We start from the raw sequence: 17,644 nt of genomic DNA on the forward strand, positions 1-17,644 counted from the left end.
CCAAGTTTCAGCCACCATCAGTTTGACCTGAACTGTAGTGTTTTTTCCCTCACATCCTATTTCATTTTTTAATGTTCTTGTAGCCAAAAAAAAGCTCCCAAACCGTTTTCTCTTTCCAGTGGGTTTCCGAGCCTTTTCTGCTGAAACTGAGTCGCCTATTTTTAATTGCAAGAAATTAAACCTGCATGAGTTAAATAAGCCAGGACAAAATAATATCAAGAGTGGGCTTTACACAGCCTTAAATATGTTGTTAGGTATTTGTTGTCTTTTTTTTTTTTTTTTTTTTTAAAAAAAAGCCATTGAAGGTGTGGCTTGGACAGACATGGAGAGTAAAGCACATTTTTCAAATTTGCAAAATAATTTCAGTTCTTAGTACTGTAGTGTCTTCCCTCAAAAGAAAGACATAACAATGTTATACCTTTAAAACTTCTTATTTTGCTGGAAGAGAAGTAGATTTAGAAAAAGTGGATTCTGTCCACTAATTTAGCATCACTGGAAAGGGAACACGAGGAAAGTATTAACAAGGCTCGCATTTTTCTTCATGTTGGCACTCAACATGATGCTGGTGATTTAAAAGTCTTCTTGTGGTATGGTATTTTTACACTTATGTCTATATTTTTTTTTAAAGGAAACTTCATAACGACTGAGATTTTCAGATTTCTGTTGCTAAGACTTTTCTGGGTTTCCTGGCAGTGCTTTCCTTTAAATGGAAATGTAATCAGCCCTTACTTCATGGTGCCTTCAGTGTTTCTTTCAGGTCTGACCACTAAGTCCAAGAGTCACGTCTTCAATAATCCCTGAAAAAATTCTTGTTCCTCACCCCCTTACTACATATAGATACATGCATTTAGGTACACATACGGGCATCTTTACCTTTCTCAGAACTGTTTTGCAATGTCAGTGTGGTTTTCAGTGCTTCACACTCAGGAACTGTGTTTCGCTTACAAAAATGTGGATGGCTAGTCGACGGTATTTGTATACGTCCTGGCTCTGATTCACTACTTTCATTAGCACTAGAATAAAAAATAGCTGATTCTCATTCAGAATCAAGCTGATTCTGACGTCAGTGTTAGTGATGTAATAATGCTGACTCTGAGCGGAATTGTTTCTGATTCCGTGATGGGGGGGGGGGGGGGGGGGAATGTCTGCTTTACAGGTGCAGGTGCAGATGTTTGATTGCGGCTCATGCAAATTCATGGCAGCATTAAATGGGTAACGGTGTAGATACGGTAGCCCAGAGTCAGCTACCTAAAGAGTTTCGGAGGTTACAGCTGGTATTGAGCTTCACATACCCTCGCTGTGCTTCACTTGCCAGTCATACTTGCGCTTGTCTGAAGATAACGTGGAGAAATATACACAGCTTGTAGTTGCGTCTCTCCCACCCACCCACGTGCATACGCCCTGAGTGAGGTCAGAATGAGTCCTCTTGGTACTTATTTTACAGAAAATATCTTTAGTTTTTGTGGTGATGTCCCCACGGGCCTAAAGATTTTCCTGTACCTTCTGAAAACTTATGGCAAAGTAGATTTTGAAAATACTGTGTGTAAATTTATCATTGGCCTTTACATAATTATCATGTCTTCAGGAATGCAACTGTACTGGAGCTCGAGACCAAGAGCAGCCCCGGTAACAAATCAGGAAAAGGGAGAAAGACAGGCTTATGGCTCGATGCAGAGCCCTTAGCACACACGTGTCCTCCTAACAGCACACATGCCAGTCACGTTGCACCACTGCTCATGTTCCTGGCAACTCATCAATTCCATATTTTGGTCAGCGTTATGGTTTCCAAGCTTTTACCTACCCGCACAAACTCCTTTGAGCCTACGGTAGGTGTGCACAGCAAATGCGGTATTTTGGATGCTCAGCGGGCACCTTGACAGTAACATGAGAGAGGTTTGTTTTTTTCCAGGAGAAGGCACCTGTGCTCCTTCCGAACCGCATGTGTGAAGTATAGTAAATATATGGGTTAAAAAAATCATAATTCAAATCCCTATAGTGGTACTGATCAGATCTCTGTTTCTGTAGCAATGAGAACCAAAGGTGGCCTTTTAAGGCTCACAGTTCATCTACCAATTTCCAGTTCTGCTTCAAGATTCTTAAAGTATTAGAGTGCGTGCTTTAAACCCACAAAACTTACCTTTACCTAATTTTCACCATTCTAACCTAAGTTTCCACGGAAACAGGGTTGAAAAAGCCGCTGGTAGCCAGCAGGCAGCCAGCAGCTGAGAGTGAGAACTCTCCTTTGTCACTTTCCACTACTGGATGCCTGCTGCGTGCCAGTGTGCAAAGCTACCTAGGCTTCTAAAATCTGGAATACTTTCAATTTGAGGAGGAAAAATTAAATTAATCTACTCTTTTCTCTCTTTGGATTGTCACAGTAAATTCCAGGAGGGCAAATGGGCTAATGAGTCCTGATCTGTTCGGTTACACTGAGCCCCCACATAATCAAAGCTTTCCCAACCAAGTGGGCCTCTCCTTTCATAATTTCCATGTTTAAAAAGCATTCTCTCTCAAATTTTGTGTCTGTGCGCCTCTATATGCATATAGCGGTACCTTAATTCTTTGTGGCTGTATATCTATGTCGCTGTGTTTACGAGCCTGTTTTGCATATTGTATAGTCGATGTATAAAATTTCCTTTTTTCTTGTATACTTAGGGAACATTTCTGAATGAATGCATTATAACTGATCCTCAGTTAAATATTGGAAGTAGGATGTGAATGGAGATGGCTTTTAACCAGAAGTAGATTATAGCTGCGGGAAGACTAAAGGGTCTATTTGGTCAAGACTCATACAAAACTGAGATAAGCATGCACAACCTGACAAGATCAGATTAGACCCTTCCCCCACAAGTGCTTTTCCCATAAATATTTATCTACTTTCTATTATAAATAACTAGGAAATGAAAAAGGAGGATAGATTCTTTTTTTAAAAAATAGACTAGAAATAGAAATGCATCTTCAAATCTTCGGGGTAATGATATTTTAAGTATGCAGTAAATTCCAATACTAGTTGCTGGTTTTAAATGGGAGTAAAGTACTGAAATTCTTCGTGGCAGCTACATAAATGGGCAGCATTTATAAACAAAGAACTTTGCACATATGTGCCTTTTTGCCTACTGTTGGGTACCTTAGAATTAAATAACTTACCACCTATGAGAGAATAGGTGTTGAGGGAGTCAGCACTGCTGTATTTTTTAAGCTTGCCTGAGGCAACATAGCTGGCATTGAAGTTAAGCTTGGCATTCTTTCACCCCGTCCCTCCTCCCCCCAGCCCAAGTGAATGCTCACTTCATCAATGAGAAACACAACTGACTGGCCTGCCAGATGTAACAGAGATCCACGAATTCACATCTATTCTGCAAATGCGTGTTTCATTCAGATCGTCGGTACTTTGACTTCACTTCCTAACGCAGAGGTGTTAAGGGGGAAAAATCTGAAGCCATACATGTGCCACTAATTCAGAAGTGCATATTTGCTGGTGATCCACTCATCAGAGCCTGTGTGGATCGACTTTCTGTTATAATAAAAAATAGCTCTTTAGCTTTGAGATTTAAAGCCTTAAAAATGTACAGAATAATATTTTTACATCCATCTTTGAAAGTAACAAGTGTATAGTTTTTAAAACACTTCTGTGTCACATAAGAATAATATTAATACTTTAAAAATCTCAAGATGAAAAATGTACGTCCTTTTTTCTTTTCTTTTTTTTTTTTTAAATCTTTTTTTCCTCTAGCATTTTACGATGGGATAATGAGACAGATGTCTCTCAACTGGAAGGACATTTTGACATTGTTATGTGTGCTGACTGGTAAGTACATAAAAATCATAAAACTCATGTTAGAAAAATAGCTTTGCTGGAGTAATTGTACTGTGCTGCTTGCTGATGGCTAAGCAAAGTCAACAAATGAAGCACAAAGCCACCTTAACCTCAACAAATTAATATTCATCTCCATGTGACAGTTATAAGGTAGTCTTCTATCACACAGTAACTTCTACCACATTATTTCCCAAAGATTGATTTTGAGAAGCATTTCCATTTTCTGGAATTGCCTCTGTTTCATGCTTGACGTATCAGTAAATGGACGACTTAGGCAAATTGCAAATAATTATGGCTCAGTGAGGAACAGTCTGGAGAAAAGGGAGTTTATCAACACAAACAGCTCAATTAGCTTACTTCTTAGGAAAGATCTGACTATTGATATAAAGGGATATATTTTTTGCTTCCTGGAAAATCTTTCTGAGGAAAAAAAAGATTTTCAAAACCTTTTTCCCCCCCCCTCATCACATTCTGTTTCTTAAATCAATTTGACAGCAATATTTGTAGACATAGGCTTTATATTATTTACACAGACATGTGTTAATTGTAAGAGAATTCTTAGTAAAAAAAATGAGAGCATAGCACTTAATTTATGAAAAGGTAGATACATGTATATTGTTTAATAATTTATGCAAATAGATTCGATTATTGACAAAATCCTTTTCTTATACTGCATTTGCAGAATTGTGCTGTGCTATATTTGCTGCATGCTAACTTTAAAAATGGTACGTTATTAATAATTTCTGTTATATAAATAGAGACAATCTAAAAAGAGATGGGCAAATTTCATTTAGGAGAGTAGATGTTTTTAAATGAATCTGGTTTTACTGCATTAATATTTGCTCTTGACCCTTTAAATGTCCAAAACAGAAATAGCTATTTATGTTTTGTTGCACATAACTATTGTGAGAGACCAGATTCTGAAAACAGGGACTTCCTAGGACAGCTCAGTTCAGCAGATTTCTGTACCTTACTAAGAAATAGTTAAAGGAAAAAGGCAAAGGAAAGTATGAAGCTGTCTATTGTCTTTTTAAACAATGTTCTTTTTAAAAGTGGCTTCTGATAAAATATTCCTCTAAAGCTTTTTTTTTTCTTTTTTTTTCTTTGATATTTTGCTATTTAAGCAAACTCTTCTTATTTCAGAAAAGTTACTGGTTTTGTGCAGCACTGGAGAAAGAGTGTTTAGTCATCTTTTTTCCTTTTTCTAATACCTATTTGTTGACAGAATGCAACAGTGCTTCATGTCTCGTAGCATTTAATTTCAGAAAAGTTCTTTGTTCCCAAAAAGGACAGAGAAGGGTTTCTAACTAATCGCTGATAATGTGCCTCAGAGATGCATCATCTGATTAAAATAAGGAGCTAAACAACACCATATGATTTCAGCAAGTAATTTAGTAAATGCCTTCCTCACCAAATATTAGAATGGATACTCCAGGTTTCATTGCACAGATGAAGTTAATGCTGGACAGGATTAGATCAGATTAAGTATGAAAGTCAGATCAGAGTGCTGGCGGACATGAGCAGGAGGGCAGCAGTCTTCTCGGAGGCTTAGACAAGGCTCACATATGGATGTTCTCCAGATTATGTGGGTGAAGCAAGGTCTTGCCAAGAGATTTAGAGTTAAATTTGTTCTTCACACAAATATCAAAACAACCTGGCTGTGCCATCTCTTGTATTCTTGATACTCACACCATGTCATCCTATTTGTGCTGGGAGTACAGCAGAGTGGAGCAAGACTTAAGTTGTTTTTTTAGGTGATATTCTTGCCTAATACTCTTCCCAGTCTGTTTGGAAATAGTGTAGTTTCTTTAGGAAACAAAGAATCAAACATGACAGGTAAAATACATAATGCATTTGAAATCCCTGCATTTTGTACATTTATTTTGAAGCACTTAAGATGCAGGTAAGTGTATAAATATTTATAGATTTCTAAAAAATAAATAGAAATGTGCAGGTTAGTTTAAAGTACCTGTTTTTATTCACAAATTGTCTCTATTTTCTTATGGCAAGTGCCCATATAAATAGTTTAATAAGCATGAAAATCCTTTTATTCTTTGTTTCTTTTAGAAATCATTCTTTTAGTTATGGACACTAGGTTTTCTGGTACATGAAAAGGCTGGGGAAAAAAAAATGTTCCATGCTTTATCAAACTCGAATCTTCTTTTCATTTTCATGTATTTCTCTTCCGAAATATAGAACTGACTTGAGAACTGTTGGCAGGATTTTTGCTCTCTGAATTTTCTGGGCTGCCATTGAAGAGGGAAAGAAAATATCTCTTTTCTTATAGCTCCTCGGCTGAAACCTGAAGTATGCAGCGATAAAAACAGATAGAATAGATTGCATTTAGTTTAACACCATCATATAGCTCATTGTCAGTCAATAAAATCTGGGATTAGAACAGAGAACTAGAAAGCAAAAAATCTGAGTTCAAATATTAGGTACATGGATAAATTTTTATTGAAGTATTTCCAGCAAGGGTGATATTGTCTGATTCTCTGAATAGCTAACCAGTGGTACTGCTTGATCCCATTTACATGAAAACAAGCTCTATTCATAAACATATTCCAAATCCACATGGAGGTTCAAGAAAAAATATACATGATTACAACAAGCAGCGATATGTTTATATTCATATATTTACAGTTAGACTTTCATAAACCTTGTGTGCAGAGGTGGAAAATAAGTTATTTCCCAGAACAGACAGTCTATTAGTTAACAGCTAAATTTAGTAGTTCGACTAGATTATAAAATAAATAAGAGGCAAACTGTGAAAGCTAGTCATTATTTAACTATTCAGGATTTTGACAATAAAAATAGTTTCATGGTTCAGCAGTTCCAAAATAACTTGTAAAATGTCAACTATGAGGTAAAAATACGGAAAAAAAAAATCTTGGTGAGGCCACACCTGGAAGAAGGATAGACTGGAAAAACTACTGAAATAATGGAATTTTTAAAGCGTATCCACCCACCTCATATTTTTGAGAGGGAATTTTCAGACCAGGTGAGGGCTGCCAGAATTTTAGACTTTAGTTTGACCTACACTTGTGGATGTAAAGTCATGCAGGTGCTGTAATTGTGCGTATGAATAGAGGAGGAGAAATAACAGGCCTGTATGGACAGGCCAAAAACAAGACTCTTCCAAAGCTCTTGAGAGCCTCAGATTTCTGATTATTTAAAAGGAAGCGTGCATCTTTTTCTTTATTGAGAAAAAAGTTGCTGAGATTTTTAATTGAAGGAGAGAGTCAAGGCCAGTAGGACTGAGCCAATAGAAAAATCTTTGTCTTCTTTCACATTCTTGTGAAACAAGTTTTCACAAATAATTTTAATGCAGAGACAGTACGATGTCTAGATCTCCGTATCACTTTGGAAATGCATAATATCCCGCTTTACTTAGTTAGACACATTATATTCTTAAAGTTTGGCACACTCATAAGTGTATGCACAACAGAGGCCAGGGAGGGCTATCCCATATTACTTTCACTGGTAAGATTTTTGCTGAAGTCACGGGGAGTTGTGGATTCACCAGAAACGTAGAATTGAACTGAAAGTATTCTTGATGTCAGCCACGTAGTTGAAGGTGAACAAAGAGATAAATGGCTCTATACACTAAGCACTGTACGTGAATGTAATCATGTCTGAAGCACACATATAAACTAAGCTCTTTTACCAATTGCAAAGTATGCAAGAAGAAAAATGCATTCACATCATAGCATATAAAATGTAAGTATATGCCCCTTGTTGCGAGGCACAACACAAAAGGATATCAGCATGAAGCAAACTGAGAATCTGCTTGGTTTTTTAATTTGCTTCCTTGTGGCTTACTGTCACTTCTCTACAGTTTTGGTATAAGCTTCCATTTTGGTTTTAATGGTAATTTAAAATTAAAAAAAAAAAAAAATACAAGAAGAGAGAGGTGGCAAGATTGCCTGCCTGTTCATCCAGGTTTCACAGGTTAAGAGCACTGCCTAAACAAAGGCCGAATCATAAACTGTGGTTTTGCCTCTTCAGTGCTGTGATCTGAAACTCCCTTGCTGACCCAAGAAACCTTTGCTATTCCTGTCCTAAGCTGCTGCTTTCACAGTGTCCTTACTACATAAACATGAGACATTACCACTAAAGTAATGGCAAACCAAGCCAAATTTGAATTGGGGTATGAGAACTGAGTGAGAATGGTTTAGAACAATACATTATTTAATTTTACTGAGCTGTTGTGAGCTTTAAAGGATTCTCTCGGGTACGTTTTCAGTATGCTGTGGTAATGTTTAGTCATACGAATTCTACTGGTAAGAGAAATTGCGTGACTAAATCTCCTTGCGTGGGCCAAATCCTGTGCTGGCCCTGTCTGCAGCACAGATTATCTAACAACTTCTTCGGGATTTTCCTCATTCAAGGCATCCTCCGACTCAGAGGGAAGATAGAGATGTTCCCTGGAGTCACTGCATTGCATTACCATTGCTTCCACGGTTCTCTGCTCTCTCTGCTCAGAGTATGTGGCTCACAGAGCAATAGACTGGAAACCATAATATTGGAGACTATTTTCAATTGAAGTAGGTCCTGTTCGCAGGGACCGGCCTTTGGGAGGGCAGGGACGACTGGGGAGCAGAGCCAGCGCAACTGTCCCGGGTTATCTGGGTTTCCTAACCTAAGGGGGCTAAGAGTCTACCTCCCGTACCACCAAAATATCAAGCGGGAGTCGGACAAAAAAGGTATTATCGAAGTTGTCTAGTCTCTTGGCAGGTCATGTAAACGTTTTAAGTTCTCAAACACTCAGTTTCTGATGAACAAAGGCCTGGAGTTCTCTCATTGTAAGGGAACAAGATTGGTAGCAGCAGTTGTGCCCCTATCTCATTGTAAAAAAGAGAGAACGCTATGCAGGTCCATGAAAAAAGAATTTTAGCACTGGTAAGCTGCCTCCAAATTGTGTTTCCACTACACTGCTTTCAAAAATAAAAATATTATAAGTGCATTTTTCATTTGGGATGTACTTTTCTCTACACAGGATCTCAGCAAGTCTTAAACGTGTGCATGCTTGCAATGTTTCATGTTGAAGAAAATTAATTATTTTTAGCGATTCTTTTGGGAGAGGACTCACGCACCGTATTCCACCTCTTCTGCAGGTGGCTAAGTTCCCAGTGAAGCAGTGTCTTACGGTATCTATCTGCATAGGGATCTGCCTGAGGTGAATGTGATTAAAGCTCCCAAGAGACATTAGAGATATCAGCTGCTGTTTCAATGAATTAAATTTAAACAAGCATTTTTTTCAGTAAGGTTCTTCCAGTAAGACTAATCAAGGCTGAGAGGCAGCCATCATGCCAATTGCTAAAGTTTATATTTTCTTGTGGGCAGGCTATCAGAGAAATTGTTAGCTAGCACTTCAGTATCTTAAGAAGAAATTCAAAAGGTCAGACTTCCATATGAAATGTTCTTTAAGAAATGTATGGATGCCCAGTCTACCATATTTTCCCAACAGTGTGAGCTTCTGCCAATTTTTACTGATGAAATTTGGTCACTGACAAGTTTTCTGATAGGCTTTCCCCCCCGCCACCCCGAGTAGCAAAAATTCACAGCTCTTACACAGCTGCTTGACCCTATGATACGTAATATCATAGGGCATGATACGTATGATACGTAATATCCTATGATACGTAATATCATAGGCTTGACCCTATGATACGTTCTCCTTGGTAGCTGTGGAGTGTCCTTACCTAAATATCCACACATATTCTGTTCTTGATGACTGGCATGGGGCTGGCAGATCACTTTTTTCTCTTCAGTGTTCCATATATTCTTTATATTCTTTCAGAAATTTCAAACCTGGGAAAAAATTACCCACATCTCTTCAGAAAGCAGAAAGAGATGTTTGATAATAAAGGAAAGGGGAGTATAGAAAGGAATCATAAAGAGTGGACAAAATGCCGCGTAGTGTGGAATGTGAGCTTGACACAGGCTGGGAAGCAGTTTTATTACTGAGAAAGCATGAAAAATAATGAAGCAAGAATCACATTATTTGTGGCCGGCTTGATAGAGTTTCTTATCTGAATCACCGATATAAATGCAGCCCGTGGTAGTAAGGACTGAAAGGCATCAGTTGCTATCCGATGGTTGTTCACTAACCATTGCAAATGCACTCTCATCCACAGTAACTACATGTCCACAAATATCTAGTCGAGAGTGATTGGCACCCTGGTTGCCACTATTAGTATATACATTAAGGTACTGAGGGGCATGAAGAATGAATTATCCCCTCAAATCATGAGGTAATCACGCCAAAAGAGGGCTGAGCATGTTGGCAACATTGCATGGGAAAATTGGCTCTGCTGCTATCCTTGCGGGACCCATGCTGGAGATGAAGGATTTCACTCTTGAGAGAGGCAACTCTGTACGATCTGGGTCATTGTGTTTGAACAGCGTTTGAGGGAGAGAGGAGGTGGGGGCTTGTAAGTCTTTATAGGGATAGATAGAGATGGATATATAAATAGAAAAAACACGTGGAATAGATAATAATGAATTAATGCCACAACTGTGAAGGTAAAAGGGAGAAAAATACCCTTAACTGAAACTGAAATACAATGGAAAATACTCTAAAAAACTCCCCCCCCCCGCCTCCTATAAAAAGACATTTAAAATATTGACTTTGTATATTGATCCTGATTTCTGATGTGGTAGTATTTTAATAGCTAGCATACGTGATCTGTGAATTTCGGCTATATAAAGATCTGATTCATGGTAATATTTTAGCTTTTGTTTAGATCATATTTGGGTTTATGCATTCTTTAGTATTTAAAAGTACCTGAACTGGATGGAAACATAGACCACAGTTTCTCTTTTACAGCGTTGTGTAAACATATGTAATTAGCCTTGTACTTATCTGCATTAGTATCATTAGAATTGAAAACCCATTTTAATCTGGATTCTGTTCTCTTCTCAATGTCAGCCTGTTTCTGGACCGGTACAGAGCTAGCCTTGTTGATGCAATAAAGAGATTACTCCAGCCCAGTGTAAGTATGTTTCTATTTTCTCCTGAACACTGGCTTCAGAATAATTAGTCTGTGCACAATGATTGAGAGAGTAATGGAATGGCAGGATTAATGTCATGTAATACTTTAATACTTATTATGTCCAACTTCAATTGAGTCTTCTAATCTATCAGATTCTTTCCTAATCATAAACTAGGAAACTTCTTATACTTGGCCTTCTGATAAGGAACACAGTGGGTAGTAAAATAAATGAAACCGCTTCAAAGATAGCATGAGATTATTTTTATCAAAGCGTTTCTCAAGTATTTTCCTTTGATAATAATGTCTTCATATTAAAGTAAAAGTACGATATTGAAAGTTTTTATGTTGGCTTCTGTCATTTGTAATCCCTTCAACTGTAACCTTTGTCATTGTGTTTTTATTTATTATGAAAGAATATTTTTTCTTTTCATTTCTCTTTATACAAAATGAACAAAACCCCTGTGCATGTATTGTAGCCTAAAACTTTTTTTTCCATTAAGCTGTGTTTACAGCTTTTATACCTTAGAACATAACAAAATTAAGTTCTTCATAAAATGCTTGCATGTTCTACATGAGTAGAGGAAATATTTTACCCATCTCCATCTATTAGGCTGTTAAATCAGAGAGATCTACAGGCAAAAAAAACACCCTGTTATATGCATATACTTCTACCCAACAAAAAATCTTGACTCTAAAAAAAAATATTTAAAAAGAAGATATCAAAATGAGAATATGAGAAAACATGTAAAGTAACTGCTATAAGTAGGAATTTGAAACAGGAATTTTATCTTTCGTGCTTAACATACAAATATTCCAGTAAGGTAAACTTCCCATGTCAAAACAAAAGTATTTCATGTTAGCAATGCATTAGCAATCCAAACTTTATTTAAAAATTGTATTGTACTTTTTGTACAAGAGATTTTCTCTGTAAAAGGAACAGAAGACCCGAACGTGCAAAGGCTTAACAAACCGAGTCATTTTAGTCATGTAAGTAATCCCATTCTTTGCTAAGAGTGATCAGGTTTCTATTCTTGGTTCTATCATAGACTTTCCTGAGTGACCTAAGGCAAGTTACTTAAGACCGAATTATTTTAATGAGCTGTGGGGCAAGGCTGCCAGGAAGACGGGAGAAACGTAGCCACCCTGAGGAAAAGGTTACCCTGATATTTCTGTCAGTGGCAGCAAGGGGAGGTTAAGCAGCTCCTGCCCAGAGTGACGCATTCTGACTTTCATGATGTACATCAGTTGTCAGGGTGCGATAATTTTGGGGACCAGAGGCGATCTGGAAGACAAAGCTGATGCCAATTTAAAAAAATGCAAAAAGTACTCTTTTTCAGCCCAGATCAACGTCAACACCTGGGTCTTCAGGTAGCCCCATACGCCATTGTACTGGCTGCATGAAAGGACAGCAGGGGAGAAGAGTATTAGTGGCAGGAAGAGAAGTCTGTAAGAGGTGCCCTGGTACCTGTGACCTGGCTAGAGCCTCTAGCTGCAGTGGAAGAATAGCTGTTAGTTGTTTTGCCTCCTGCGCAGAGCTGATCATGGTCTGGTGGTTTCTGTTGCCAAAAACATGACTACATACGTACATTTGTATATGCACCCACACACGAGCGCACATTCTTCACTGGCTGATGAGCCCAACCAGAGAATTTGATTTAAAAAACAATGATGATAAGGCAGCCTGAATTTTAAGTAGTGTTCATAGCTCAAGTTCCCATCTGTAGACAATATAGGAATTGTTAACCTGACTCGAAACCAAAACTGGACTGACTTTGTCGCTTTCTACCTCCGGTCAGCTAATTCAAATTGAGAACACGCCTTTGTTTTCCAGAGCAGATGAACTACAGTCCTTTGTGAATGTAGATGGAATAAAGGGAGATGGCTTTTTGCTTCCTGTATTCCTAGTCTGGCTTGCTTCTGCACGTTAGGATTAATAGCATAGCCTGTACTTATTTCCTCTGCGTTTTAGGCCATGGTTCCTGCCTCTTATTGGCAAAGGTACCTCAAGAAATTCTTGCTCCTTGCAGGAATTTCTGTTGCAGAGTTTAGGACCGCTGTCCAAACTGCATTTTTTAACTAAAGTCATTTGCCTACTCCACTTTATGGATGGTCACATGGATGGATATCCAGTTATGGCATGGCCTTGCAAATTATTGTAATTCATAACTAAGAGGACAGCAAACGATTGTGTGGGGTGGGGGGTGGAAGCTGGGAGTACAGACAACTTAAAGGAGCTCTCTTGTCCGGAAAGAACGTGTTGAACAGAGATGCCTTCAAGCATATGCTTTCACAGTTTGAAAGACCCAAATAAAAGCATATAGTCATTTGAGATCCCAAGAGAAAATGCAATCACAAGTACATAATAACTATTATTTTTACTGTTCTTGTTAACCTGTATAAATCTAAGGATAACATCAGAGGAAACTTTACTAAATGGCACTATACTTTGGCCTTTGAAGGAAAAATAAATTAACAGTGAACTCATTTGCCAGTTGCAATAATTAACAATAGTTTATGGGCATTAGTTTATGCCCAAGGTAAGGCATAAACTACTTGAAGTTCAGTCTTCTACATGAATTATTTTGTCTCAAATCTAGAATTACATTTCCTTATTGGTAATACTTTGCCAAATTGTTAGAGGAATGGTCTCAAATTGAAGACACATCTAGATGTAAAACATCTTTCACGTGCAACTAGGATACAAGTAGTATAGAAGAGTTCAGGGGAAATAATAGCCAACAAAACGAAAAGGAAAAGTGTAGTAAACAGAAAATAATGGATATCCTTACAAAGCTGTCTTGACGGAGACATTCAGAACAGGTAATCTATTCTTACTGTTAATTTAAAAAGAGATAAATTTATCTGCAGGACTTCCTTTTTCATTAAGGATGTTATTTGTGGCTATTAGAATCCTTATGGCACAGAATGATGTGTTTCGGGTAACTTGGTTTTCCTGGGAACAGGACTCCAGTCATTTCAGTCAACTGATTCACACTGTGGCCCCGTGGACATTGGCACAGGACCAGAAATTCACACAGGCGGAAATGAGCAGCTCACCGGGGGCTGAAATTTCTTATCTGAATCTGTTACAAAAGCAAAGTGTGCTTTTAAAGTCAATCTCAGAATATGCAATTGCTTTGCATATTTCCCAAATTAAGAACATCTTTTATGAAGGCCTTGATTCTTCTGTGGCCTATCCATTCAAAATCCCAATGAAGTCAATCAGATGCTATCGAACCGTGATTAGTACCAGCAAATAAGACTGCATTTAAGAATGACTGATGAGTAAACTTAGTCCTAGTCCTGTCCAAAATGTGAACATCTGTCTCATTATCTAATTGCAGCATTTTGGTGACACTTCAAAATATTGTAACTGAAATAGACACTTTCCTCTGTGTTTTCTTCACAAGTTTACTGGACGTATTTTCCCAGCTGAGGGAAGGCCATTCTGAACTTCAAACATAATCCGAAACTGGGAGGCACTATTGGATTACAAACTTCAAGTTAAACAATCTTAGGTTAGTCCATCAAGTGTAGATCCAGCCCACTGGTCTAATTTTGTTATTGTAGAGCAACCAATAAATAAAAAAACATTTTAAAATTAGAAATGTAAATGCAGCCCCACAACAGGGAGCAGAATCACAGAGATCAGGCAGTTGACAAGGAAGTGGTTCAAACCCAGATTATGATAGACCAGAATTGATGACAGTACCTCCATAAAACCTCCTCCAGTTTTAAGGAGATTTTTGTAGTGATAAAAGTAATCATGATTTCTTGGTTCTTTTATCAGCAAGAGCAAGCTCTGAAGGTGTTTTAGATGCCCACTAAATTCAACAGAGGAATGGGTTTTTACACCAGCTAAGGAGCAAGCCAAAAGTAGCTGTGCAGTGATTTCTGTAAAAGACTACTCCCCTCTTTTGACATTATTTCAAGATTTTCGTTCTGTTTTTAAGAGACATTTCATACCATGTTGTGTTCTATTCTACTGTATTTCTCTTTCAAATTAAGTTTGAAGTAATTAGTCTACAGAGAGCATAAGAAGGAATGACCGCATGAACTGCCGACTCCAAATGGAAACCTGTAAGGGGGTTGTGCTGTTGTATGAGCCTTGCTTCCTCATTGAAGCTGCAGGGTCCAAGGTCGATGAGGGGCTTGGAGCCCCCAGGAATCTCTGTTAGCGAGATTTAGCCAGTCCTGAAGTCCCCATGTGAATCATGTGGTCAATAAGCCCTGGGTAGGGGACATGTTTCCCATTACAGTGACCTCTGCAGATGAGGGACTCCAGAGGAGCCTCATCCTTCTTATGCCAGGAAGGGTCTCTGCAGAAGAATGTTCTGGGGAGTGTGAGATGGCAGCAGGAGGAGGAGGATCCTCAGCTGAAGGCTCCCTTCGCTGCCCACTTCTGTCTGACGACATTGAAGCGTGCCAAGGATGTGAGGGAAGTTACAGCACATTGCGCATTGATTGTGATTTCCTGTGTTTAATGTTTTTCATCCTGAGCTGAGCCTATATTCAGACCTAACATTTACATAAGCAGTTCCAGTGCCTTCGGTGGGAGTTACACCCATTTGCACCTCATATTGAGCTACGGAATTAAAGTTATAGCTACACAAATGAGCAGAAGTGAGTTGCTTTGGATATTGCCCTAGGTCTCCTTTGTACTTAAATTTCCCACGAGAAAGATGAGGATAACAGTATTTCCCTATCTCACAGAGGCATTGTGAGAATAAATACAGTGCTGTGGTATTAATGATTGGAATCTTTTAAATACACATTAGTACCACAGATACTGACGTGGATTTTTTATTGCTGCCTCACTGCATGTTGTCTCAGCTTATATGTGCATGAGCTGTAATGCACAGATTTGTTCCCTGTCCTCCTCGCTAAGTATCTGTGTCAGCACTGAAACCTTCCAGAGTTACCATTGAAATTCTTCTCCCTTTTGATCGTTTTTTTTTTTCCTCTGGTATCCAAGAATGCGTTTTTTCAAGCCATCTTTCTTCTATGGCATCTAATCATTTTATAACTTCTTCAGATTCCTAAAATTTTTTTTTGTCTCTTGGGTTGATTCCAGCACCTCACAAATTTAGTCTTAGCTCTCATTAATATAGAAGTTAAATACAGGAACTCACAGTAAACTTTGTGGCTCCCTTCAGTGTGATATGCTGTTGGCTGATATTAACCTTTGTTTATGGCTCTTCAACCAGTTTTCATTCCATGTGACAGAACACGGTATTCAGCCAATTAGAATTAATTTTGCAAATAAGATATCAGGAGATGCTATATCAAGTAGGTTAGCTTTTGGGCTAGTACTCTGCACAGAGTGTCTAAAATCTATGAGTTCAAAGTGCAGTCATTTTTGTTTTCTTAAATGCAGAAGGATGAACAAAAAATTAGCTAACGGACCATAATGTATTGCCTGGGCATCATAAATGGCCTGATCGTCTTGAAAGATCTGGAATTACTATGCAAGAACATTAAGTCCTGCTTTAAATTCAATTTACCAATTTAAGGTCAAATTTGGTTGCACTGCTCAGGTAGTTTAAAACAGCTTTAAAAAATTAACGATCGGGTCTGATTTGCCTCCCCTTTTGCCTTGTTTTACACTGTTGTAATTCCACTGACAGCAAATGGGAGGTACTCTTCTATGTGTGAGAGTGAAAAAAGAAAATCATTATTTACAGTCTTTGCGTGGTCGTGAGCTAACAAATGGATTTTGCATTGAGTGTATGTTTTGTATGCTTTTCCTGTGTTTTGTTTTGGTAATTCATAGCCACCATTATTATATGAAAAGGAGCAGATGTATGGCAGTTGGCAGTTTTGTAAAGAAAGTGTTTATTTATTATTTTCTATTTTGCATTTGTTTAATCACAGAAATCTTGCATATTTTGAACAATTACTTATATTACCCTATTTTAGTATTTTACCAAGAGAACAATTGACTTTTCCAGCTTGAGTATATTAAAAGCTTAGTCAGGTGTATGTTATATCTGGTTCCCTTCCAGTTTTAAAAATGTATAAATTCTCTTTTTAATGTTCCAGGGAAAAGCAATGGTATTTGCTCCACTCCGAGGGAATACTTTAAACCAGTTTTGCAATCTAGCTGAAAAAGCTGGTTTCTCTATCCAAAGACATGAAAATTATGATGAACACATTTCGAACTTCCACTCCAAGGTTAGTTTTCTGCTTGTGTTAGATAACACTTTAATCCGCATTGCATTTTGAAGAGATCATGGTCCTTTTGGCAGGTAACCTAAATGTTTGATTAAAGTACTCCTTAGGTGTGCTGTTTCTGAACAGCTATTTTTGTATCTGATTATTTTGTGTGGTAGAACCATCCTTTATCTCTGCACGTCTAGAAGAGTTTTGCAGAAGCATCTCCTGTTTACCCTTTTCATTCATACAAATCTAATTTATGAGAGTCTTTTCTTCTCGTTGTTAGCTGCCTATAAATATGCGGCACACTAGCATTTACATTTTAATAAAAAGCTTGCAACTTTTAAGTAGGTTAAATACTGAAATGGACTGAAATAAATCGGAGGTGAGTGTCTAATTGTATCATATCGTACCTTAAATCCTTATCTCTGGCTGCTTTATGGCTGGGTCAGTTGGCAGCTTCAAACTGCTAAATCTCATACAGAATTTCACAGTTGTGGGGTTATATGTCAGATCGAGGCGCTACAAGATTTAGGTCAAAAGCACTTATCTGAGCGTGATTTCTAAGCTTGCTTACATAAAGCTACTGTTATCAGTCTCCTTTTTTATTATTTATAAGTATAGAGTAATACAGGACATGAAGAGGAAGGTGCTTCACAGAAAACTTTTTAGG

General features: G+C 37.9%; 1 protein-coding gene across 1 annotated transcript in view; it reads left to right on the forward strand.

The window, feature by feature from the left end:
* The window catches only part of CAMKMT (calmodulin-lysine N-methyltransferase), a 236,592-nt gene that overhangs the window by 213,164 nt on the left and 5,784 nt on the right, over positions 1 to 17,644 (forward strand). Inside the window, exons 8-10 of the mRNA XM_082481762.1 lie at positions 3,734 to 3,808; positions 10,752 to 10,815; positions 16,858 to 16,989. Of these exons, the coding sequence (XP_082337888.1) occupies positions 3,734 to 3,808; positions 10,752 to 10,815; positions 16,858 to 16,989 (271 nt within the window). The remainder of the gene's footprint in view (positions 1 to 3,733; positions 3,809 to 10,751; positions 10,816 to 16,857; positions 16,990 to 17,644) is intronic.

Source organism: Vanellus vanellus (assembly GCF_965231255.1).
Source record: "Vanellus vanellus genome assembly, chromosome: 3".
NCBI classification, from domain to species: Eukaryota; Metazoa; Chordata; class Aves; order Charadriiformes; family Charadriidae; genus Vanellus; species Vanellus vanellus.